Source organism: Carlito syrichta, unplaced genomic scaffold, assembly GCF_000164805.1.
Source record: "Carlito syrichta isolate Samal-C Ts95f unplaced genomic scaffold, Tarsius_syrichta-2.0.1 Scaffold99347, whole genome shotgun sequence".
Classification (NCBI taxonomy): domain Eukaryota; kingdom Metazoa; phylum Chordata; class Mammalia; order Primates; family Tarsiidae; genus Carlito; species Carlito syrichta.
Window position 1 is genome coordinate 74,795 of NW_007043443.1, and position 24,397 is coordinate 99,191.

Here is a 24,397-nt window from a genome sequence, read left to right on the forward strand (position 1 = left end):
ACCAGAGATGTGAAAGACCTTTACAATGAAAACTAAAAAACACTGCTCAAAGAAATCAAAGATGACACAAACAAGTGGAAAAATATCCCATTTTTTATTTTAAAGATCACCTCCTTACAAGCTAGTAGGAAATATAGAGGCTTGATAGGATTCAGGTTTATTCTGGAGACAAAGAGTATTTTGCAGGTAAAGCTACTTCATCTTCTATTGGGTCAGAAGGCACAGGACCTCTGGTTGGGTCAGGTGTTCACAATGTGATCTTACACTACAAAGTCCCCAAACAGTCAGAAAATTATGTGGTTTTTAAAATAGTAGTGGAAACTATTCTATAAAGAACTATCCCTCATAAACTATCTGTTGAACTTGGAATTCCATCTATATAAGAAAGGCAGGATAAGTCTGTGGTTCTTTCCTTTTGCCAATTTTCCAGAATAATTACTATTGGGCTGGCCTTTGTTTCTAGGTCTTTCCAGTGGAAAAAATCAGAAGATATATGAATATTTTTTTAAAGGGGAAAAGAATTGTGAGTTTATACTGATTATTTCTAGTTCAAATTCATGACGACTAGACTTTGACTTTTGAATTTTATATTTGTGTCCCTTTTCTTTTATGCTGAAAATCTTGGTTCCTGTGATATTAACATAATTGCACATTCATGTTATCAGTGTGCATGTGTGTAGTCTCAAGTAATAATCACACTGGCAACTGAAAAACAACTTAATACAATTTTTTTGCAACTATCTTCATACTTAGGTTACCTCATGGAGAATGCACGCTCACATTGTGTGGTGTGAAGTAACGTAAAACTTGCCAGTAACTTGATATGTCATTAAATGGGTTTGCATTTCATGTCCATTTCTATTTCATTGTGTTTTATGGCTATGTAAAACATTTATATGGTTCCAAAGTCAAAATGAACCCAAGCCATAATCTTCCACTAGCTGGTGCCTAGCACATCAAAGACATTCGCAAATATTTGTTGACATTTACGACATATGTATATGATTCTAATTCATCCTATGGAGGGTGTTTCCCACCAGAAAACCAAAGGCACGTTAAGGACCATGATTTGCCCTAAAGTTCAGCTTGATTGAGGACTTTTAGGGGGATCTGCAAAGGAAAGGTCAAAAGGTATATTTTAGGATCTCTAATCTAAATTCCCCTGCATCAGAGAAGCTGATCATAAACAAAGTGAGTGGAGGGGGTAGGAAGAGTCTCTTGTGTTCAATTTCACCCAAGATGGAGGAAACCTTCCTTCTTAAGACTTTCTCTTCTGTAGGTTCCTGCCTTTTTCAATTCTTTCTCCATCTCCCTGCCCTCCCCTCTTGATGCAAGAGTCCTTTCTGAACATTCCAGCACATATAACATTACTATAGTTCATAGTTAATGACTATTTTTTTTTTTTTTGAGTTGGAGTTTCACTCCGTCGCCCAGACTGGAGTGCAGTGGCCACTCCCGGCCACCGCAGCCTCGACCCACTGGGCTCTGGAGATCCTTCCGCCTCAGCCTTCCAAATAGCCAGAATTACAGGCATGCGCCACCACACCCGGCTAATTTTTTATTTATTGTAGAGATGAGGTCTCACCAAGTTGCCCAGGTGAGTCTCGAACCCGCAGGCTCAGGCAATCCACTCACCTCAGCCTCCCAAAGGTGCGGGATTACAGGCTGAGACACTGAACCCGGCTGTTAATGACTATTAACTACAACAATAACCTGTCACCACCTGACACAACATCCAGAAGCACCCTCACCTCCAAGGCTGCATTCAACTCTGCTTTGAAATTTCTGACAAAAGAGGCTGCAAAGAAAGAGTCCTAGTCATTAAAAAATGGATTTTTCTCCACTGCAAAATTACTGTTTTAAACTTTGTAATGAATAAGTATCTAGTTGGGAGATATTTTGAGATTATGCAAATATCCTGTTTCCCATCTTACTTTTACCCACTAATTTTAGTCTCTATCGATAATTCTTGCCTGCAAGAGTAACTGTAACTTTTGCCAAATGGTGATTTTATTTTTCTTGCCCAGAGCCCAAATATGGAACATGACGGGTCTGAAGACATCAACTCCTGTGAAGATATCAAATCCTCTCTGGTTTTACTATTCACCCAATTTTCTGGTCTCTCTCCTGGCAGGAAGATTATGTTTCACCCTCCTGAACTCAGACATTGTTGAGTAACTAGCTCTGGAGTATGGAAATTGACACATCACCTCTGAGCAGAACCTTTGAGAATCAGTTTAAGTGATCTCTTTTTTCTTCACCATGAGACAAGCTAAGTTCCAGATAGTGGCTGTTCCCTCAGTCTGGGTTCCAGAGTGAAGATGTCATGGAGCAGAGCCCCAGACGGACCTGCAGTATGAGCAAGATGGCTCAAGGCACTTCAAATTCTTTATTATTTTATTTTATTTTTAGAGATAGGATCTCACTGACACCCAGGCTGGAGTGCAGTGATGTGATCATAGCTCACTGCAGCCTCCTGGGTTCATGGGATCCTCTTGCTTCCACGTCCTGGCAGCTGGGACTACAGGGTATGCACTACCACTCCTCACTTTTTTTTTTTTTTTTTTGGTAGTGACAGGGCCTCACTATATTGTCTAGGCTTCAAATTCTTACAGTGACTGAAATTTGGGGGTCAGTCGTTACCACATAATCTACCCAATCCTAGTTAGTCTGGTTTTTCCCTAACTTCTTTCATTATTCTTCATAAGTCACAACCTCAGCCCCTCATCATTCTGACCACTGTCCTCTGGATTCCACTCGTTTTGTCACTATTCCCCTTAAAATGTGGAGTCCAAATCTGAATCCGGCACCCCAGGTGCAATCTCTCTAGGGCACAACAGAATAAGTTCCTGAGCCCTTTGACTCCTCTAAATAGTCTAGAGTTGCTTTGGTGTTCGTTTCTTTGTGTGTGCCTTTATCATCCACTAACCCACGCTGCTAACTCACGTTGAGCCTGTGAACCAATAACTAGAGCCAAAAGATTTCTTCCACTGACCTCTCAGCATGTAGTTGGGGAACCGATTTTTGGATCCTCGCTCAAGTAGACAGAGCAGCATTTTACAACTGCTACGTGATCTTTTAAACACAAGTTAGTGGCCGAACCATTTCTGTCATTAGACCCCGCGCATGCTACTAATCTTCACCATCTCGTGTACTGAGCGAAGGCTACAAAATTGCAGCACCAGCAGGACTAGGCCCAGGGTGAGACGCGTCTGCACATACCTCCCCGCTTGTTTGCAGGAAAGAATCCAACAAGGCTCCTTTCCCGCGCCGACTTGAAGGCGGGGCCCCACTTTCTCACGCAGGCGCCCTCAGGTTCCAGTCCCCTCACCCTCCCACAGCGTGGTGACGGAACGAGCCCGTAGTCCCGCCCTGTCTGGCACCGATACCCAATGGAAAGCCGCAGACTTTTCGGGGGGCGGGGCAAGCCCTGGAAGCCCCTTCCGGTTGGTCTGCGGCCTGGCGCGGCGCATGACGCCGCGATGACTCCATCACGTCGCCCTGCAGTTAAGGCGTGGCGTTTGCGGGGGCACCTGAAGGAGACTTGCGGACACCCTGACGGTGTTTCTCCGGCGTTTGGGAGTTGCCGCAACCCACACTGCCTGCGTTCCATGAGGAAGATGCTCGCCGCTGTCTCCCGCGTGTTGTCTGGTGCAGCCCAGAAGCCGGTGAGGCCGCCTGGGCGGGCCGGGGTGGGGCGCGAGCGGGGCCGAGGCGGGACCGGAGGAGGCCGGAGGGCGGTCCAGACTACCGAGCGTGCGGCTAGCCGCTGCCTGGGGCCCAGCGCGCGGTGGAAGGTAGGGGAGCCGGGGGCCTTTGTTTTGCCTCCACGCCATGCATTCCGTTCCTGGCTCCGGGAGGAGAGGTAGGGAGCGGCCGCCCGGCTCGCCGGCGCCGACTGTGGAGGAGGAGGATCCTTCGGGGTCCGCGTGGACTTGCTCCCTCATCCCCCACCACCACCTCCCTCCGCCCTCTGTGTGCCGGGCAAGTGGGTGTGCTCGAGAAGTGCCCGTTGGTTTACAGAACATGGAAAGGGCTCCTTCCAGTCGCCAATTGGCTTCACGCATTTCAAATCATTCTTACTTAATTTCTCTAGACCGAGAGACTTTGGAGTACATAGTAGTAAAGAGCATGGGATCCGGAGACTGGCTGTGTTCACATGCCACCCTCACCATTCACCTCGCCTTGTGACCTTGGGCAAGTTTTTAAACGTTCCCGTGCCCACTTTCCTAAAATGTTATCACCAAATGGAGATCCAGTTATCTCTAAAATGTTACCGGTTCTTTGTTGTCAGTTGTCTCTAAGATAGGAATAATAAGATGACTTATTTTGTGTGGTTGTCATGAGGATTCAGCGAGTGATAACGTGTGTAAACCTTTCCAAATAGTGCCTGGCACATAGTAGGTACTGTGTGTTTAATAGTGTTATTATTTATTGAACGCCTAGTTTGGTATACGTTTCTTGGGCACATGTGCTGGGCTCTGAGGAGGGTTCAGGCAGGGTCAGCCTCCCATAAACAAACTTCCTCCTCTTCTCTCTCAACACCTGAGCTTTTCTTGGCAGTTAATTCAAGAGCAGCGGAGCAGAATCCAGAGGAAACTGCCCTCTTCCTTGCACACACTCTTAGTGTAAAAGAAGCTAAAGGAAACAGCAGTGATGCTTCGGAGGGTGGGGATGGAGGTTAGCCCTATTTGTGACCCCAACATTTAGATGTGCCTGACATCTAAGCTGCTAGCATTTTGAACTCTAGGCACAGTGAGGTAGTGTTAGTTGGTGTTAACTGCAGCCAAGCTTTGACTTGTAATTCTGGCTCTAGTGATTCCCCCAGGACTTGATGCTGCTCTGCTTACTATGGGCAGAAATTGTCAAAAGGTAGGAGATGTGCCCCTCTAGGAGTTCCATTGACTAAAATAATGACAAAACACAACTTGATTCATCAGATATTAGCATTTAAATTGTAGCTGGATTTACCTGAGGGAAAAGCACATTTCAGGTTATTTCTGCATATATGCGTGGTATAGCCAACATTTATTGGCCTCTTAATATGTGCCAGGCACTGGGTTGTATGCTTAACGTGGTTTATCTCATTTAATCCCCACAGCATCAGTTTTTAGTTGAGCATGAGTAATAGAAACATGTTTTCAGCATTATACAGGCTCTAAGTTGCTTGCAGAAGTTAGAAGGTGTAGTTTGCTTTTAGCTTTAAGATTGGACAATGAATAAAAGTGAAAACAAATGACCGCTTTGTTATTGAAGCCTTACACTTCATTAGTGGAAAGAAAAAATATTTCCAAAGTACTACTGAAATCAAACTTAGAAGGTTTCAAGAAGTTAAACTGGGATTTGAAACTAATAAAAAATGTTGTACCTTTCTACCGGAATTTCTGCTTTTCAGAGATGTCATCTCCTTTGAGGATATCAGTTGGTAAAGGACTGTGCCAGTAATTAGGGGCTCAGAAACATCCTTAAATGTCTATTGTTAGACACTTGATGTTGGTTTATTATTTCCTGAAAGTCAGATTTATTGTTTCCTGTTTAATTTGCAGGGTTTTTTCCCCCTCACTTTACAGTAGGAAGAAAATTGAGTTCCAGAGATGATGTTACTTTAGAAAGTGCCCAGGTGCCTTTCCATTTGGTGATGTAAACTCTTCAGATAATTTGGATTTTTCTTTGTTACTCTACTTGTCAGGGGCTAATTAGGAACCATTCCTGAAGCTTTTAAAGAAAGTTACAACTAAAAATTTCACCTTTATCTTTTTAAAGGGTGGAATAAGAAACTCTAATATGTTGACTTTTTATATTTTGCAACTCTTCATACTTACAGATATTTTTTACTTACAAATAGCATAAAATAAGTCAAGGTTCTTACTTTTTTTATTGTACATATAAAAAGACATTTTTGCATATAAGCTTTAAAAAAAAAACTCCTGACAGTAACTAATAAGCAATGGCTTACCCAGACTTGTATAACAGGTGTACCACCTGTATGATACTCTGTGGAGGGAGGGAGAGAGGTTAGGCGGTTGGGCTGATGGCTGTGGCACATCTGCCTAAAGTTTATCCCCTTATTCTACCTCCCAAGGCTCTGTGCATTTTTTCTTTTCATTTTGTATTCTCTTATTTTTTTCCTCCCCCTCTTAAAACCAGGCAGGTATGGAAATTTATCCCAGGTTTCAAGATTGCCATTTGTCTGATCAGAGACTGGTATAAAACTTTGAAGTGCATCACAAGATTGTGAATTCATTTTTTTTTTTTTTTTTTTTGAGTTGGAGTCTTACTTTGTCACTCCCGGACACTGCAGCCTCGACCTGCTGGGCTCTGGCGATCCTTCTGCCTCAACCTTCCAGGTAGCTGGAACTACAGGCGTACGCTACCATGCCTGGCTAATTTTTGATTTATTGTAGAGATGAGGTCTCGCCAAGTTGCCCAGGCGGGTCTTGAACCCTCAGGCTTAGGCAATCCATTCACCTCGGCCTTCCAAAGCACTGGGATTACAGGCTGAGCCACCGAGCCCAGCTGTGAATTCATTTTTGAATGAGGTTTATTGTTTTCAAAATTCTTACTTCATGAAATAAGACTGAATTGCATTTAAAATCTTTATTATTTTTGTCTTATTTTTTGTATTTGTATTATGACTCCTTTTGTGAGATCTTTACTACCAGAATTTCTTTGGTTGTAAAGGTAGTAGGTAAAACTTTTAATTTACACTTGTAGAATCTGGAAATTTTGAAATATTTTTCCTCCTTCACCTGAATGGTTCCCATGTATTTAGGAATTTAGTTTTTATTTTTCAAAATTTGAATGAGCTGTTCATGGTCTCTGTCAAAGAAGCCATTTAACAGAAAATCTTTTTATTGCTTTCCAGAGAAAATGAATGATGAAATTATGTTTTTTCAATAATCTTACCGTAAATTATGATACACTCACACTTCTGATATGATTTTTAGCTTCTTTAACTTAACTTTGCTCCTTTTACTCATTATAGTAGTGGTTCTTATTTTTGGGTTTTATAATAATGAAACAAAGAGAGAACATATCCAAGTAGCTTTCTGGCAGTCATAATCTTTGCCCTTACTTTCCTGCTCTTTATTGTCTATCTATCATTCTTCATTGTTTTGATTTTAAGATTGAGAAAGAAGTTATCTTTTCTCTGTTACTGTTGCCTGGCTGGTTTGGTCTCTACTTTTACCTTCCAAAAACTGCAGTTTCCGTAGTTGTATTTGGAAATTTATTTTGTAATGTAGTAATGATTTCTGGCTCTACAAAATTATTTGTTAACTGCCAAAAATAACATGTCCATTTCATGATTGCCACACCCCTCTCAGCTTTACTTCTTTCCAAATGCCTAATTTTTTTTTCACCTTTTCTGAGATATATTAGTGAACTCTCTCTAACTTAACATAAACATTTGTTCCTGGTATTTAAAGTTTCTTCCTCCAGCAGTGTCAGTCTTTATTTGTTGGCTTTGTTAGATAATGATATTTTGACAGGTGAAGAGATAAGTAATAGATTTCTCCTATTGGCACATACACTCAGAGGAGCACTTGGCAAGTTAGTCTTAACTTTTCTTACCAAGAACAAGTCTAGTACTAGAATGGCAAGGTAATACACTTTATGAACACATCAAATGTGCTTTTTATGGGACCTGATGAGTGTGCTTCAGGTCTCCATGAAAATAAATTATGCTGATTTACATGTTGGTGTGTGAAAATGTGACAGAATGTAGCTAAAATAGTATGGTAATTCTGACTGGTTAAATTTTGAGGTCTAACCTGAACCTTAGCCATCACATAGAATCCTTTTGCTATGAGCAGGTATGTTTGATTGTAAGAGTGGAAAGGAATAATTTCTCACAGCTTTTTACCCTCAAGCAATGACAGCCATCCAAATATCAAGGGAATGCTGTTTTAGAGAACATTTCTCCCTACTGAGGCTTCAGAAGGAGCCTGCCCAAGATTTAGGCTGTTCAAATTATAAATTATAGAATAGTAGAACAACTGGCTTAAGTCCACTGTTTTTTAAGTCCAAGAGTGCTAAATATCTTTCATCTTGTATGTCTCACTAATATATTTAGCTCATACTTTGAGTAGTTTAAAATATTTTTTCTTACAGATCCATTTCATGGAAAAGTGGAGTTTGCTTGGATTAGGGATTAAACAATAGTTTTGTTTGAAGTATAATTTTGAAAGTGAACAGCTTCCTTAAATTGAAAGTTATCTGGTTATAACTAAGAATATCATAAACAAAGCTCACAGATTAGCCTGTCTCCTTAATTTAGTCATTAATTTCATTATATTCTCACTGTAATTTCTTTGAAAACAAAGTGACTAAGAGGATGGGTTTGGATTTTTCCCCCTTTCTCTTTGTGCTGTTTGCCTTCAGATGGAGTCATGATCATATTTCATTGACCAAGGCATGGATTCATTTTGGAAGACAGGGAAGATACCAACACAGTGAACAGAATGGAAGAGAATCTCATGAATATGTTAGGGCTTATAAAAGTTCCATAACTGCATCCTGATAGCCTATTAACAATAATAATGACTTACCAAAACAACTGACAATAAAAAGTACTGATTTGTTTGTATTTTGTCTTTCAAGGCAAACAGAGTGCTGGTAGCGTCCCGTAATTTTGCAAATGATGCTACATTTGAAATTAAGGTAAGAGTTGTTTTGAAATTAAGGTAAGAAGTGCTTTACTTTGTTAATAACTTTTCTACAGGCACACTCTGACACACAGTTTTACCTTTAGAATTGAACATTTCGATATTCCTACTTTTTGGTCATTTTCTTCCAAATGTTCCGGGATCAAAGGTTTAGAGAAGTTTAGCAAAAATTAGCATTTCTTATTCTTAGCAGCTTGCTGGTGTTTTGTAGGGGGATGGAGGGGGAGCTAAGACAAGTATAAAAACTTGCTCCAAAGTTTAGAATATGGTTCACTGAAATATTTGAAGATGATTCTTAAATAAGTTTCTTTGAAGGTTCTTCTGTCATCTTTTAACTTAGTTTCAGTGAAAGTCATCTTAGAAAGATTCCTTTTCCAAAAATTCCATCGCATTTTACAGTGGAGTTTATAGATTTAAGGAATAGAAGCAATATGTAGCATTTCTGATGTGCTTCTTTGCTGTTTTTGAGTGCTGTATTATTCATGATGGAGTTAGATCTTAGAGTAAGTCAGCAGTGCTTGCAATGTAGTAAATGAAGGATAACTACCTTATTCCATTTCAGAAATGTGACCTTCACCGGCTGGAAGAAGGCCCTCCTGTCACGACAGTGCTCACCAGGGAGGACGGCCTCAAATACTACAGGATGATGCAGACTGTGCGCCGGATGGAGTTAAAGGCAGATCAGCTATATAAACAGAAAATTATTCGTGGTTTCTGTCACTTGTGTGACGGTCAGGTGAGTGGTAGGTTTTTAATAAAACCATGTTATTCAAGTATTGAAGTGTGGCTTGTATTTATTCGTTTTTACCATGCCTACATGTCAGAAGGATTTGAGGCTGATATTTTAGAGTAAAAATTAGACTGCCAAAACTTACTATGAAGCTTAGGCTAAATCATTCATACACAACATTACCAGTTTCCTGTACCTGTTTTTAGAATCTTATTATTTTAAAACTCTGGCATTGTGATCACCTATACTATACAATCTTGGAAAGAAGGATTATTTTGTTTTGTGGATTTAGGTCAAAGGTTAAAGATTCAAATACCTACAGGGGCCAGCCAGGTAGATAGAATAAATGAGTGAAGCAAAGTAGGTATACAAAACATAGGGAATGGCTGACAGGAACTCGTGGTGAAGTGGGGCAGGCATCCCACCACCCAGAGGGGATACTATAACCTGGCAGAAGTCTCGGTTTTCATGTAACATTTCCTTAGTGTTTTAATGTTGACATTAGATTCAGGATTTCTTTTTTTTTGAGCTGGAGTCTCACTCTGTCATTCACGCTGGAGTGCAGTGCCACACTCACGGCCAGTGCTGCCTCTACCTGCCAGGCTCAGGCGATTCTTCCGCCTCAGCCTTCCAAGTAGCTGGAAGTACAGGCATGTGCCACCACGCCTGGCTAATTTTTTTATTTATTATAGAGGTGAGGTCTCGCTAAGTTGCCTAGGCTGGTCTCGAACCCGTGAACTCAGGCAATCCTCTCACCTCGGCCTCCCAAAGTGCTGAGATTATAGATGTGAGCCACCATGCCCAGCCTCTGTGTTTTTTTTTTTAAGAGTTCAGTTTTTATTGAACATATTATAAAAGGTTTAGTCAAACAGACCAAACCCCTGTCATCATCAGACTCCTCTGATTCTTTCTTCTTTGCTTCCACTTCTGAACTGGGGCAGCAGCCATGGAGGGGACAGGATCTGCTGCTGGCATGGGCCCACCAGCCCCCATATTGCAAATGAGGTTCCTAATGTCGACTTTGGCCAGGGCCTTTGCAGATAAGCCAGGCCCAAAGAGTTCAACATGCACACCAGCTGCTTTAATGAGTGCATTGGTTTTATCCTCTGTGATGGTCACTCTTTGTCATGTAGAATGAGGGCCCAGTAGTTGCAAGCGAGCTTGGACACAGAGGCCATGTTGTGGCAAGTGCAGAGCTTAAACTGCTGGGCATGGTGCTAGTCACCAGATGAAGTGAAGGCCTCGCCCCACCATGGCCTTAGCTTCCTCAGAAGGACCAAGCACTTGGTGGCAGCTGGGGAAAGGGCCAATTCAGGATTTCACATCTTTTGGCTACCAGTTTATGGCTTCTCGATTGAGCCTTACCTTCCAACCTGTTTATTGGGGAAAAATAGCCATTTTCTCTGGTTATTCTCTTGAGTTCTTCTAGTCCAGATGTTTCATTAGTCTAGGAAACCTCTGTATCCAGAGATGTGTGTTGTATTGCTTTATGCTTTCTTCCCTAACACAGGAAGCTTGCTGTGTAGGCCTGGAGGCCGGCATAAATCCCACAGACCATCTCATCACAGCCTATCGGGCTCACGGCTTTACCTTCACTCGGGGCCTTTCTGTCCGAGAAATTCTTGCAGAGCTTACAGGTTTGCTATTGATTTCTAGAAAGGAGAAATGAGTGGACTACATTTTTAAATATCTCCCATTAAGATGCTAACCATTATGAGTTAATATTTTTAAATGTTTTAAGTTTTTTTAAAACTCGTTTCTTGATGTTCTTGTACTTCTGTTGTACTTTTGAGTAAATTGGCCATTTTTGGAGTCATCTGGCCCCTCTGGTACAAGTTTAAAAAAGATAGTGCTATAAAATTAGAATAGGGTTGGTTATCACTTAAGTATGCCAATAGAAATATAGCAGTCATAGCAAGTAAGTTGAGTTGAAGTGCTCCATGGTATGCAATGTAAATTCTGTAAATTTTAATATTCCCTTTGTCTTTGTCCCCTTGACTCTTGAACTACAGTCATCCTTCGGTATATGTGGAGGATTGGTTCCAGGACTCCCTAGTATACCAAAGTCCTTGCATACTCGAATCCTGAAGTTGGCCCTCCATATATACAGGTTTCACATCCCCAAAATACTGTATTTTCAATCCTTGTTTGGTTGAAAGAAATCCACGGATAAGTGGACTTGTGCAATTCAAGCCCCTGTTGTTCAAGGGTCAAGTGTATTTGGTGTAACAGCGAAGGAGAAGTCAGAAGGTGTTTGTAACCGGCCAAAAAAAAAAAAAAGTCCAGCGTACCATCTGGACTTCTGAAGGAAAGATTGGAAAACTGAAGAACACAGGATGAATCTGACCTTTCTTATGAAAGGACTGGGAGATAAGGAGGAACATGTTTGCCTAGAAGGATGGGTGTTTAAATGATTGAATTGACCTCTGAGTTCTAATAGTTGAGCCTTAGAGTAAATTACTTGGGGTGTGGTTTGGTTTGATTTGTATATTTGGTTTTTGATGCACATGTTTATGTTCTGCCATTTCTAGGACGTAAAGGAGGTTGTGCCAAAGGAAAAGGAGGATCAATGCATATGTATGCCAAGAACTTCTACGGGGGCAATGGCATTGTGGGAGCTCAGGTCATCAAGGATGAGGATTGCATGCTTCCTTAGATTTGGCCCTGGCTCACGTCTTCAAAAACTTTTATACCTCCTGACAACTTTTCTCTGAATTATTTCAGTACAGTCATGTGCCGCATAATGATGATGGTCTCACAAGATTACAATGGAGCTGAAAAATTCCTGTCACCTGGTGATGTTGTAGTAGTGTTTAGATATACAGATGCTTGTGTATTACAGTGCCAATAGTATTCAGTACATTAACATGCTGTACGGGTTGGTAGCCTAGGAGCAATAGGCTATACCACATAGACTGGGTGTGTAGTAGGCTAGACCATCTAGGTTTGTGTAAGCACACTGTGATATTCACACAATGAAATTGCCTAATTATGCATTCCTGAGAATGTATCCATCATTAAGCAACACATGACTGTATTTTGGGAACTTGGTTTGCTTTTAAAGACCTATTGCTTCATACCCCACCATTTGAGAAATAAGTATATTTGGATAGTGACTTAAAAATTTAAAGTTTTACCTTTTATTTACTTTGTTTTATAAGAAAGCAAGAGCCTATAACAGTGAGCCTATACCTTCACTTTTTTCTTTATAATTCCAAGTTAGTATATTCAATATTATGATATATTCAGTTTATTCATTGCTTTATGACATTGATTTTACTCTACCTTTCCCTGCTTATAGGCAGTGCTGACACTGATGCCAGACTAGAAAAGGCAAGCAGGCAGGATCTCAGGGGCTTACCAGTAATCCAAAGCTTGCCTCTATAGCTTTTTTTGTTTGTTTGTTTTTTTGTTTTTTTCTTTTTAATCAATATTTTTTATTATGATGTTGTGGGGTACAGTTAAGGGTTAGGTATCCAAATACGTTTCATTCAGGCACCCTGCTTCTGTAGCTTTGGAGTTCTTGTTCTCAGCAATTAGTGCATGATACAGAATTAATAGCATAAAATTGTATCTAGATTGTTTTCCTTTTTAATAAGATTCTGTTACAGGTTTTTTTTTGTTGTTGTTGTTGTTTGTTTTTGTTATTGTTTTGAGTTGGAGTCTCACTCTGTCGCCCAGGCTGGAGTGCAGTTGCATGCTCACGGCCACCCCAGTGTCAGCCTGCTGGGCTCAGGCGAGCTTCTACCTCAGCCTTCCAAGTAGCTGGAACTATAGGCGTGCGCTACCACCCCCGGCTAATTTTTGGATTTATTATAGAAATGAGGTCTTGCGAAGTTGCCCGGGCTGGTCTCGAACCTGTGGGCTCAGGCAGTCTGCTCACCTCAGCCTCCCAAAGTGCTGGGATTATATGCTTTTGAGCCACTGTGCCCAGCCTGTTATTCTAAAAAACACCTAGGTTTTATTTTTTGACTCTTGGGGATGAGTAGTTGAATCTTTGAGTACAGAAGTGTTATTATTTACATAGTATTTATGTTACTTTACTGATTCATTGAAAATATTGGGGTCAAGATAAGCAGAGAGATAAGCTTGGGGTAGAGAGAGTTTGTAGTGACAGTGTAATTTCTATTCCAAATTTCAGCCAGGAGTTAAATTTCAGAGCATTAATACCTCCCCTCATGGATTTCTGTGGTTTCTTTCTTGGTTGTCCTTAATGTTAGGTGCCCCTGGGAGCTGGAATTGCTCTGGCCTGTAAGTATAATGGGAAAGATGAGGTCTGCCTGACTTTATATGGTGATGGTGCTGCTAATCAGGTAAGTACATGTCTCTTACCTTTCCAATTCTGGTAACCATTACAGTTTTATTTCCAAAGTACTGAATATTCATAGTTGAATTTTTTAAATGGTAGTATATCACTCACTTGTTGAAGTAGCAGCACATGTGGCAAGCTAAAATTTAATTTATGGCCAGATTAGAGGTTTGCTTCAGCATTATTTTCACAAGAGCCTCATGGGGTGCGTTCCTGTGAGGGAGCTCACCTTTGCAAAGTGCTTCGCCAGGGCCCTATGGTAAAGAAGCTCTCCCCCTACCCCAACCTATTGCAAACCAGTAGTGATATACAGACCCATTCTCTTGGTTGCCAGGGCAATGTCAGATTCCTACAGTGGTGTCGAGTCCTGACTCTCAGGTTCTGTGCTTCTCCTGTCATGGTCTGAGTATCCCCAGTCTGTGGCTAATACCCTGTGAGGCCCTGTTCTAGATGCTAATGCTCAGTTGCTGCTTCACTCTGACTATCTAGCAGGCCTGATAGATTTATAGTAAAGCACACAACTAGGTAGCTACACATTTTTGCACATTGGTCTTTTTTCCAGTATGTTCTGTACTACTAGTGTGGCCCTAAAGAAACAAGTGGTGGTATTCGGTTTGTCACTTCCCTTAGTTGCAACAGTATGATGCCTGCTGTTTTCTCCCATGCCTTTAAACACACATTCCTTTCCCTCGCCACCAAAAGCTTGGTTTTAGAAGATGAGGCTTTCCATTCTTTATGAAAGTTTTCTGTGCCAAGTAGAGCAGCAACTATTATGGCTGATGATGAAGTCTAGGGAAATAAGCAAAATGAAACAACTTGAACTTTTTATAAATACTTCCAGGGTCAGATATTCGAAGCTTACAACATGGCAGCTTTGTGGAAATTGCCTTGTATTTTCATCTGTGAGAATAACCGCTATGGAATGGGAACATCTGTTGAGAGAGCAGCAGCCAGCACTGATTACTTCAAGAGAGGCGATTTTATTCCTGGGCTGAGGGTGAGAACATCTCTGGTAGAGACAGGGCCATACCCTCTCAGCTAGATGCCCAAGTACACACCTTTGACAATCTTAGAAGAACGGAGCAGTTTCATTTTCTTAAGCATGTACAGGTCATGCAAAAGTAAAACAGTTTTGGACAGTTGGATTTATGCTGTGCCTCTCCCACTTTTATTAATAGGTAGATGGAATGGATATCTTGTGTGTCCGAGAGGCAACAAGGTTTGCAGCTGCCTACTGTAGATCTGGGAAGGTAAGGCTCTACAGATTTTCTCTTAGGCCTCAGGGCTAAACATTTCTAATGACATTTATCTCAGAGTTAGAAGAATGCTTTCCACATGCCTATTAGAGCTTTTCAGGGGTGTCAGCTAATTGAGGTCCAGAAGCAGGGTCCAGCCAGGTGACTAGAACTCCTTTATGAAGAGCATGGTCTTGGTAGCTCACTTCCTGGGATGCATTCCACCCCTTCCCTATTTGGGGAAAATCTTTTCTTCTGCCTCTATCTTCATCATGACAGTCTGGTTAATTACACGCCTCCTTCCCAACCCCCATTAATCATAAACTCCTTGAGTGTTCACGGTTCAGGATTGGGGATCCCCACAATGTCCAGCATAGAAGTTTGCTTATATAATAGGCATTCAGTATAAGTTTGTTTTATGCAAATTAAGTATTATGGCTAAAGCATATAATCTTAGTCTTGCTATTTCAATCCTAAGGATCTTTACCTCTCAGTATATGGTGGTGAGGGAGAGAGGAACAGTGACATTGGCCTAAAAAGAGGTTTGAGTCCCTTTAGTGATAGTATAGGTTTAGTAAGTGTTCTTCCTAAATCAGTATTCCACAGCCCAGAAAACACAAGGTTTTTGAGGTTTGCCTTTGTGCCATACCATGTGTGTATGCTTGTTCAGTGATGCAAAGTAGGTGTGGATGTGGCCAGCAATAATGGAAATGTCAGGGAGTGGGGAGAAGGAAGCAGGGAGGAAAACATAGCCATGTTAAACAGGAGCCAATGAGGAGAATATGCTAGAGCAGAACTAAGGTGACGGGTTGGTGCAATGGGCTGAGCAGTCTACATCAGGATGCCAAGGCTGAGGGAACTGGCACGGTGGGGGGTATTGTCCCCATCTCTCCCAATTCCTGAAAATATATTGGGACTAACCCTGGGTGGAAACAGTGGTTTATGTGTTGACTTTCCCAGCCTGACCAAAGCCTGATCTTGGATTCAGGAGAGGGTCTGGAAACCGTTTGTCATCACCAGCCCAATCCACTGTTTTCAAATGGCTACTGAATGACAGAATAAGTGACAGTTTTTGAGGGATTAGTGTCTTTTAGGCAGTGTACTAAGCACTTTTTAGATATTTAATCTTCATGATTTTGAGTATTACTGTTTTGCCCATTTTGCAGACAAGGAAACCGAGCCACAGATCAGCTAAGGGTACATAGCTACTCTTAGAGCCAGGATTGGAATCTAAGCATTTGGACTCAGAGCCAATGCCCCTATCACCCACCGCAACTACTACATCAAACTACCCAGGGATCCTCAATCCACCACCTTCCCTGAGTGTTCAGAGCTGTCTTCTGGTAGTGGGGTAGTGTAGCCACTTGGTGATGCAGAGCTGGGGTGACCAGACTCCCAGCAAAACTGTGGGGTTTGGATATTAGATGTTGGTGCCTGCCAACTTTGTTGCAAACTAGCAAGATCTGTGTGAGGGGATAGATTTCCAGCCCCTATGAAACACTAAGTGAAATGGGTAAGAGGTGGAAATATACCTAGTTCAATTATAGACTCTAAAATATGCTCAATGCCTTTTTTATTCAAAACAAGCTGTTGGCAGATTACTTTATTAAGTTTCTATTAAAACTGAGAAAGATGAAACATGCAATAAATAGATGTCAGAAATGACAAGAGATAACTTCATCAGTCAACCAGTAAGAAACACTTGACAAGGCAGAAGATCTGATAAGAATACAATAGATGGTGGAAGGACCTGTGTCTGAGGCCATGAATTGTTGGCATGCTGTTCCCATCTTCTTACCTAACCACCTGCGTGTTCTGTTTTAGGGGCCCATTCTGATGGAGCTGCAGACTTACCGTTACCATGGACACAGCATGAGTGATCCTGGAGTCAGGTACAGTGGGGAATCTGAGTGTGGTAGACCTTGAATGATGCAACTCGCATGAAAAAGCAACACAGATACCAATTCACTTTATTTATTGAGTTTTGTTGGCATCAAATAGTTATTTGTGTCTTAGTCTAAAAGGAGTGCCTCCCAATCAGTTGGTTCCAATATAGAAAGCATTCTGAAAATTCCTGCTGTATGTAGTTTTTAAGTGTTAGTATGAGCAGTAATAATTTTAACTTCATTGCAGAGGGCATTTGTTGCATAAAACAGGTCTAATGGTAGAGTAGTATCTTTAGGGGCCTCTACCTTTTTTAGGCACCAGCCCAAATTCACGCTTGGCATACTCCACCTGAAGAGGATGGAATTTGGAAATGTTCTTCTGTCTTAAGCCTGGAGCAAGGTTTGACCAGGTGTTCAATAAATTGAAATACATCCATCAGAAAAAATAGGGAGTATGAGTTTTACTTTTTCACTTTGTAACACTAGCATGTAATTCTGCAATCCTAAGTTTGACACAATTGAAAGAAGTCCATTCAGTCAAAGTAGACAAGCCTTTGTTAGTAGAATGGATGTCTCAGGAAAGATGTTGCAGAGAACAAATTATTATTATTATTATTATTATTTTTTGAGTTGGAGTTTCACTCCGTTGCCCAGACTGGAGTACAGTGGCCACTCCCAGCCACTGCAGTCTCGACCTGCCAGGCTCCGGCAATCCTTCCGCCTCAGCCTTCCGAGTAGCTGGAATTACAGGCACGCACTACCACGCCCGGCTGATTTTTTTTGTTTGTTTGTTTTGAGTTGGAGTCTCACGCTGTCACCCAGACTGGAGTGCAGTGGCCGCTCCTGGCCACCGCAGCCTCGCCTGCTGGGCTCCGGCGATCCTTCCGCCTCAGCCTTCCGAGTAGCTGGAATTACAGGCACGCGCTACCACGCCCGGCTAATTTTTTGATTTATTGTAGAGATGAGGTCTCGCCAAGTTGCCCAGGCGGGTCTCGAACCCGCGGGCTCAGGCAATCCACTCACCTCAGCCTCCCAAAGGTGCGGGATTACAGGCTGAGCCACCGAGCCCGGCTGCAGAGAACAAATTATATGGAAAAAATATACTATGTAGTTTTGTTTCTAAAAAATGTATTTTTTAAAATGGTAGCACCCTTTTAGTGTTATTTCAGATGATGTAGGAAAAGGAAATATAGAATCAAGAATTGGAAAGCCTGGTATCCAAGGTTTTACTGGAAATGCTGCTTTGGGGGCATTAAGGGAGAAAGGAAAGGCACGTGTATTTTCTGCTTGGCGTTCTGATGCCTCAAAGTCTATAATTATGACCACCCAGAAACCATCTCCACCGCTCCTAACCCATGTAATATACAGAAACCCTTTTCCTTCATACCCTTACATCCAGATCAAAGAAGCAAACAAAATTTGGCCCCTGTTGTCAGAATGCTAGAGAATCTGTATGACTTGCCAGTATACAGTTTTCTATGAATGATAAAACAGCTCTTACAGAATGTTTGGCTATAGTCTTGTGTTTTGAAAATATAACTGCCACTCCCATGGCGGCATAGGTATTGACGTGCTCCTTTGTTTCAGAAACATACTTCTGTATTTCACCGCATTGTTAACAATCTGGCCCCATATTCTAGTTCACAATGCTGTCTTTACTCTGCTAGAATTGTTCTTATCAATTTATTACTATGTTTCCCTCCCCATAGTTACCGTACACGAGAAGAAATTCAGGAAGTAAGAAGTAAGAGTGACCCTATTATGCTGCTCAAGGATAGAATGGTGAACAGCAATCTTGCTAGTGTTGAAGAATTAAAGGTACAGTCACTCTTGGTGGTTTTGAAGGTTGACTTTTCTTTTTGAACAATCGGTTTCTTTTTCCCCCCACACAAAATGTTGCCACCTCTGGGTGGCCACACAGTCATGTGTGAGTTTGTCCAAGCCTAGAAGGTTATATGCTGGGGCATAATTAGTCTGAAATCACACAGGGCTATTCCCTTAGCTTCTCTACTCACACTTACACTGTTGCTCTTGAAGATTTTGGTGAGCAGTGAACTACCTGGTGCCACAGGACATTAACTAATCAGAGTGCCTAAGCCCCCCAGTAGTAGTTCTTTTTTTCTTAAAAATATACTTTGGGTTTTTAGTTCATAAATTGTCCCTAGGGCATATCTTTTTTTTAATGTTGAAATCTGTATTCCAAAAATCTTCCTGTGTAGATAATTGTTATTTACAAATTAAAATCTTCAATATTTAGCAGAGTGATTGGAACTTCTAGTACTGGTAGTACTGGTAGAAGAGTTAGTTACACCAGCAACAGGTCCTGAGTAGAATTCTAGTTGGTACCTAAGCTGCTGTTCATTCAAAAATCTTGCCCTGTAATCTGATTTTTAGGAAATTGATGTGGAAGTGAGGAAAGAAATTGAGGATGCTGCCCAGTTTGCAACAGCTGATCCTGAGCCGCCTTTGGAGGAACTAGGGTATCACATCTACTCCAGCGACCCACCTTTTGAAGTCCGTGGTGCCAATCAGTGGATCAAGTTTAAATCAGTCAGTTAAGAGGGTTATACCTTCACAGGGCTACTAGATAGCAGCTGTAAGGAACTCTGTGTGCTCTCAACTTGGTTAAGGAGGAAGAAAACCCAGAAAACTAGGCTTGTAAACTTCCATTAAAACTAAATATGTAGATTAAAGAGATAGTAATTGCATGTGGTTTGTACAGTGTTGTATTAAAAGATGTTACTGAGTGCTTAAGCATTTTAAGTATTTAGTGTATTATAAAGATCATTTTCAATTTATATAGGTCTAAAGTATTTGACTTGGCTGTATACTTTCAACAAATTATCTAGTTACAGAAAGTATGCCGGGTCCCACCTTATATGGGAGCTCATTCCCGAGGCCTACAGGTCATCACTGGGCCCCTCACAGAGGCATACTCTGGTTAACAACCCACCCCCAGGTAGTGTGCAATGTTGGCGCTGCAGCCATTCACGTGGACCATCGTTTCTCTAGAATAAGACACGATATTTATTATAACCATTTTAAATAAGACCACTTCGTAATCATTTCAAAGGCCTGATAACTTAGTTTTTTCCATTTATACATTCAATATAAATATGAAGCTATTTTTTAAGAGTTACATTCATATCAAACATTAATATCAAACATTAAATACAAGGCATGTTCATATCAATTTTATGTTTTTCACACTTTACTATACCAGCTAATTTATACATAAACATCTACTGTTTTGCCTTTCCAGCAAGTGCTATAGGGTGTACTAATTTTTTCATTGAAGTAAATTCAAATTATTTCTAAGAATTTCCTAATATTCTGGATGTTAAAACTAAGGCTCACTGTTCTCACAATGCGTACAAGTTTTATGTTTATAAATAATACGCTTTAAAAAAAATTCTCAGTAAGGACAGTCTTTAAAACAAGTTCTTGAATTGTTAATTGAACAATGTTTTTTGTGTGTGTAAATGCAGCAGAATTTGTGTGTACATAAACAGATGCTTTAGCAAAAGATGTAGCATGTTTGCTCACTCTGTCCCCCCTGCTTAGCGGATTGTTATTAAGCCTAATCTTTGGTTGCTGAGGACTCCTGAGCCCTTCTTCTGTACTGGGAGACAGCATTCCAGAGCCTACAGAGGAGACCACCGCTAGGAAACAAACAGAGTCATTTTTATTAATAGCAACACCACAGAATACTTCTTGAGAACTTCTTAGGGCAAAAATTATAATTCTAGATTTGTTTAGATTTACCATCTATTCTTAAAAACTTCATTAAAATGTTCTCTTCACATATGGAGGTGACATTTGTCTCCCAGCAGTGGTAGAACATAGCTGGCTACCTCACATGACACATGAAGGCAGGTTGGAGCTTAAAGAAATGGTTGGGCCAAGCGCAGTGGCACCTCATGTGCCTTACCCCACTTCCAGCCAGGCACAGATAGCAGGAGACTGACTGGGGCCAGCTCTTCCCTGTCACCTTACTTCTGACTTTTCCTACGTGACAGAACTCTGGAGTTTGAAGGCATTCCAACCCTTTGTTTTCTACTACTTTATTTTCAAGCATATTCACGCCTAAAAAGTTGTGTATTATATAGACTATTTTGAAGCTCTTACCGTAGTCTAAGGTATCTTAGATCTTCCTTAGTGATATCATTAAGGATGTCAGCAAGTGTATAGCCCTCTTCAACAATCTGAAAGATCAAATACATAAGAGCTAAGCAGCTTTTTAACAATGGCATAGGAATTGTTTTTGTTATAAACTTACCTTTTCAATTGTATTTGCATCTGCCCCTTGCAGTTGCAACCAGTCTATCAGCTCTTGATCTGTTCTCTGCCCATGAGGGGGTGTTGTCCTATCTGTAATGATTAAAAATTTGCTTGGATGTGCATTAGTGCCTAACCATTAAACTTCAAAAGCAACAAGTTGGATTAATAAACTATTCCAGAATGTAAATATGATGTGGAAAAGAGATGAGTTAACCCTGTATCACTCAGCTGCTCTAGCATATTACACAGCTTATCATTTTTAGATTCACTTTCCAGAGTAGAATCATCCTTACCTACAACACCTTTCGTTAGTTTGGAATTTGACATGTAATCTATCGCTTTAAATGCTTTCCCTCCCTCATCTTTAAAATACCTTTTCTTAGGAATCATATCCCTAATTGCTCTGGAAATTGTATAAGGAGACAGGTTTTAGAATCGAGATTTTACATCAGAGCTTATCCATTTCATTTCCCAAGAGATGGCTCTGGAGCTCTTAAGTGGCACAAAATGAACAAGTCAGGTTTACTGAGGTATATTTACACAGTAAACCAGCCCTTTTAGGTATGCAACATGCTGTGAAATTTGACAAACACATTCAGTCATGTAAGTGCCGCCATCATCAAGATATACAAATTACCATCACCACCAAAGGTCCTCACGTGTCCTTTAAAAACAGTCCCCTCACCTCCCATTTGGATTCGTTTTTGTCCTTTTCTGGAGTACTGGATAAATGCAATCATGGTATATAGCCTTTTGAATCTGGCTCTTAACATGCATGCTGCATTTGGAATTCATCCATGTTGTTGATATATCAGCAGCTTTTATTGAGTAGTATTCCAGAATCTACTGGAGTCCTGGTTCAATAGAAGATAACCTCAACTGTTCTTCGAAGCTGACTAGAATATTGGCCAGATTTTAAGTGAGCTGAGATCTGTCTCACACAAACACTCCTAAGTAAGAGCAAGTGGAAAATGACTCACCATTAGATTTGAATTGCAACTGAAGGTGATACAGTTCTTGAGTTTTCTGTTCTAGAGTTTGCCGTAGAAGATTCTGGTATTCTCTTTCTTTTTGAACTAGGTGTTCCAAAAGTCTGGTTAAAAAAAGGAAAAAAAGCCATCAAGGGATAGCACTAAAACGGTTTAACTCAAGCATCTGTTGTACATTAGAGATGGAAAAAGTGAAACATGGCACAAGTTCACCAGTCAGCCTGGGGAGAGAAGCAAATGTGTTGCTACTTCAGGTTCTGTGAATCAGGTTTCAGTCAGCGCTTAGAGCCTGGATATATTTTTGCAATGGACAATGTTAATGTCCCTTTAAAATTCATAAGGTTGAAATCTTAACCTCCAAGGTGATAGTATTAGGAGATAGGACTTTGGGAGGTGGGGTGAGATTAGTGGTCTTAGGAAAAGAGACCCCAGAGACTCCCTCATCCCTTCCACCATGTGAGGACACAGTGAGAAGATGGCTGTTTATAAAACCAGGAAGAGAGCCCCCAGACACATCTGCCGGCCTCTAGAACTGTGAGGACTTTCTATTTATAAGCCACCCAGTCTATGGTATTTTGTTACAACAGCCTGCACAGACTAAGACAGTTTTGTCTCAGAATGTATCATGAACCAAAAGATAACTTGTTTGGTAAGACTCAGCAAGGATGGTGTGATTATTTAAACTCCTCTCCCTAAGTCAGATAAAGTAGCTGAAACTAAAATGGTTAGGGTCCTTCCACACGGAGAAGAAAACCAAGGGGACAGCGAAGGACACTGAGAGCGCTCTGCTGGTTGGGAGGAATAAATGCTCATGTTCACTGAGTACTTCCACAAGGAATCCGGGACTGTGCTGAACACTTCTCATGAGGTAAGTCATTAAGCCTTACAGCACACTTTTAGGAAGCACCATTTTCTTAAACCTAGTTTTAGAGCTAAAATAATTGAGGCACAGACTACTTGAGTAACTTTCCCAGAGTCACAGAGTCACACAGGCTGGGATCCCATCAGGACTGTCTCCTGACACCCAACCTTGCTCATGATGTCTCTGAGACAAGAAAGCACAGTTGAGCCTTAAACTTCCAAGTTCCCACATGCCAGCTCAGGGGTAGCACTCCAGGGAGAGGGTAGAGGGCTGGCATATCAGAGCCATGTCTAGCTTTTGTTGGGACTAAAAAAACAATACCCCCAAATGAAGGCCTGAGCAGCAGCCTCAGAAGCAAAAATTTCTCTGACCTGCGTTCCTGATTCTCAGTCCCTTTGTCCTGGAGGCTAGCCATAGAAACGAGAACCCAGTCAGGCACGGTGGCTCAAGCCTGTAATCCCAGCACTTTGGGAGGCCGAGGTGCGTGGACTGCCTGAGCCCACAGGTTCGAGACTAGCCTGGGCAACTTGGTGAGACCTCAACTCTTCAATCAATCAAAAAAATTAGCTGGGCGTGGTAGTGCACGCCTGTGTTTCTGGCTACTTGTAAGGCTGAGGCAGAAGGATCACCTGAGCCCAGCAGGTTGACGTGGGGGTGGCCATGAGCGTGCCACTAGACTCCAGCCTGAGCAACGGAGTGAGACTCCAACTCAAAAAAAAGAAAGAAAGAAACTAGAACCCTATTCCCCAAGAAGGGTCATAGAAACTACAACTGGCTGGGTACAGTGGCTCATGCCTGTAAATACCAGCACTTTGGGAGGACTGCTTGAGCCCAGGAGTTCAAGACCAGCCTAGGCAACCCCTCTCTCTACAAAAAATAGAAAAATTAGCTGGATGTGGTGGCACATGCTTGTAGTCCCAGCTACTAAGGAGGCTGAGGCAGCAGGATCACTTGCGCCCAAGTGAGCCGAGATTGTGTCACTGCACTGCCTGGGAGACAGAGTAAGATGCCAACAGAAAACAAAAAAAAAAAAACCCAAACCAAAAGAACTCTGTGATCTGTGTAAAATCTGGCCATAAAGAAATGATTTGACCTGCCTTTTTTGGCCTTAGGTCATGACCCCATTCCACAGAATGCCCTGCCCCACAGCCAGAAGGCAGGAATGCTGCACAGAGAAGCCAAGAAGAATCTAGACAGACAGGCCTTGCTGGGTTCCTCACTCAGTCTATTAACATAAGACCATCCTCTTTGTCCAATTTTATTTCTACACAGCTGTCCATACTTTGTTGAACCTAAGCATGAAAAAGGACAATGTCCCCTGTACTTGGGTCTTCATGTTGAAGGCCCCCATGTATACATGTTAAATGCCTTTTCTCCTGTTAATCAATCTGCCTCATGTTAATGATTTTTTCTTTTTTTTTTTTTTTTGAGTCGGAGTC

At 41.4% G+C, this 24,397-nt stretch overlaps 2 protein-coding genes and 1 pseudogene across 4 annotated transcripts in view; 1 reads left to right on the forward strand and 2 right to left on the reverse strand.

Moving 5' to 3' along the window:
- Positions 1–3,473: 3,473 nt before the first annotated feature.
- Positions 3,474–20,346, forward strand: PDHA1 (pyruvate dehydrogenase alpha 1). 3 transcript variants are annotated; one of them, XM_008063636.1, is made up of 11 exons: positions 3,474–3,668; positions 8,602–8,661; positions 9,229–9,402; positions 10,907–11,033; positions 11,928–12,019; positions 13,617–13,709; positions 14,547–14,702; positions 14,884–14,955; positions 16,765–16,832; positions 18,536–18,644; positions 19,221–20,346. In XM_008063636.1, the coding sequence occupies exons 1-11, from the start codon at positions 3,483–3,485 to the stop codon at positions 19,383–19,385; spliced, it is 1,302 nt and encodes a 433-aa protein (XP_008061827.1). In that variant the 5' UTR covers positions 3,474–3,482; the 3' UTR covers positions 19,386–20,346. The 3 variants fall into 3 exon arrangements, with proteins under 3 accessions (XP_008061827.1, XP_021570774.1, XP_021570775.1); XM_021715100.1 differs by having other exon boundaries at positions 3,493–3,668; positions 10,865–11,033; XM_021715099.1 differs by lacking the exon at positions 13,617–13,709.
- LOC103265981 lies at positions 10,257–10,574 on the reverse strand (annotated as a pseudogene).
- Positions 20,347–20,386: 40 nt separating the features above from the next.
- The window catches only part of LOC103265970 (mitogen-activated protein kinase kinase kinase 15-like), a 27,839-nt gene continuing 23,828 nt past the window's right edge, over positions 20,387–24,397 (reverse strand). Inside the window, exons 11-14 of the mRNA XM_008063619.2 lie at positions 22,084–22,200; positions 21,106–21,217; positions 20,955–21,031; positions 20,387–20,488 (exon numbers count right to left, since the gene is read on the reverse strand). Coding sequence (XP_008061810.1) covers positions 20,407–20,488; positions 20,955–21,031; positions 21,106–21,217; positions 22,084–22,200 — 388 coding nt within the window. The 3' untranslated portion in view covers positions 20,387–20,406. The remainder of the gene's footprint in view (positions 20,489–20,954; positions 21,032–21,105; positions 21,218–22,083; positions 22,201–24,397) is intronic.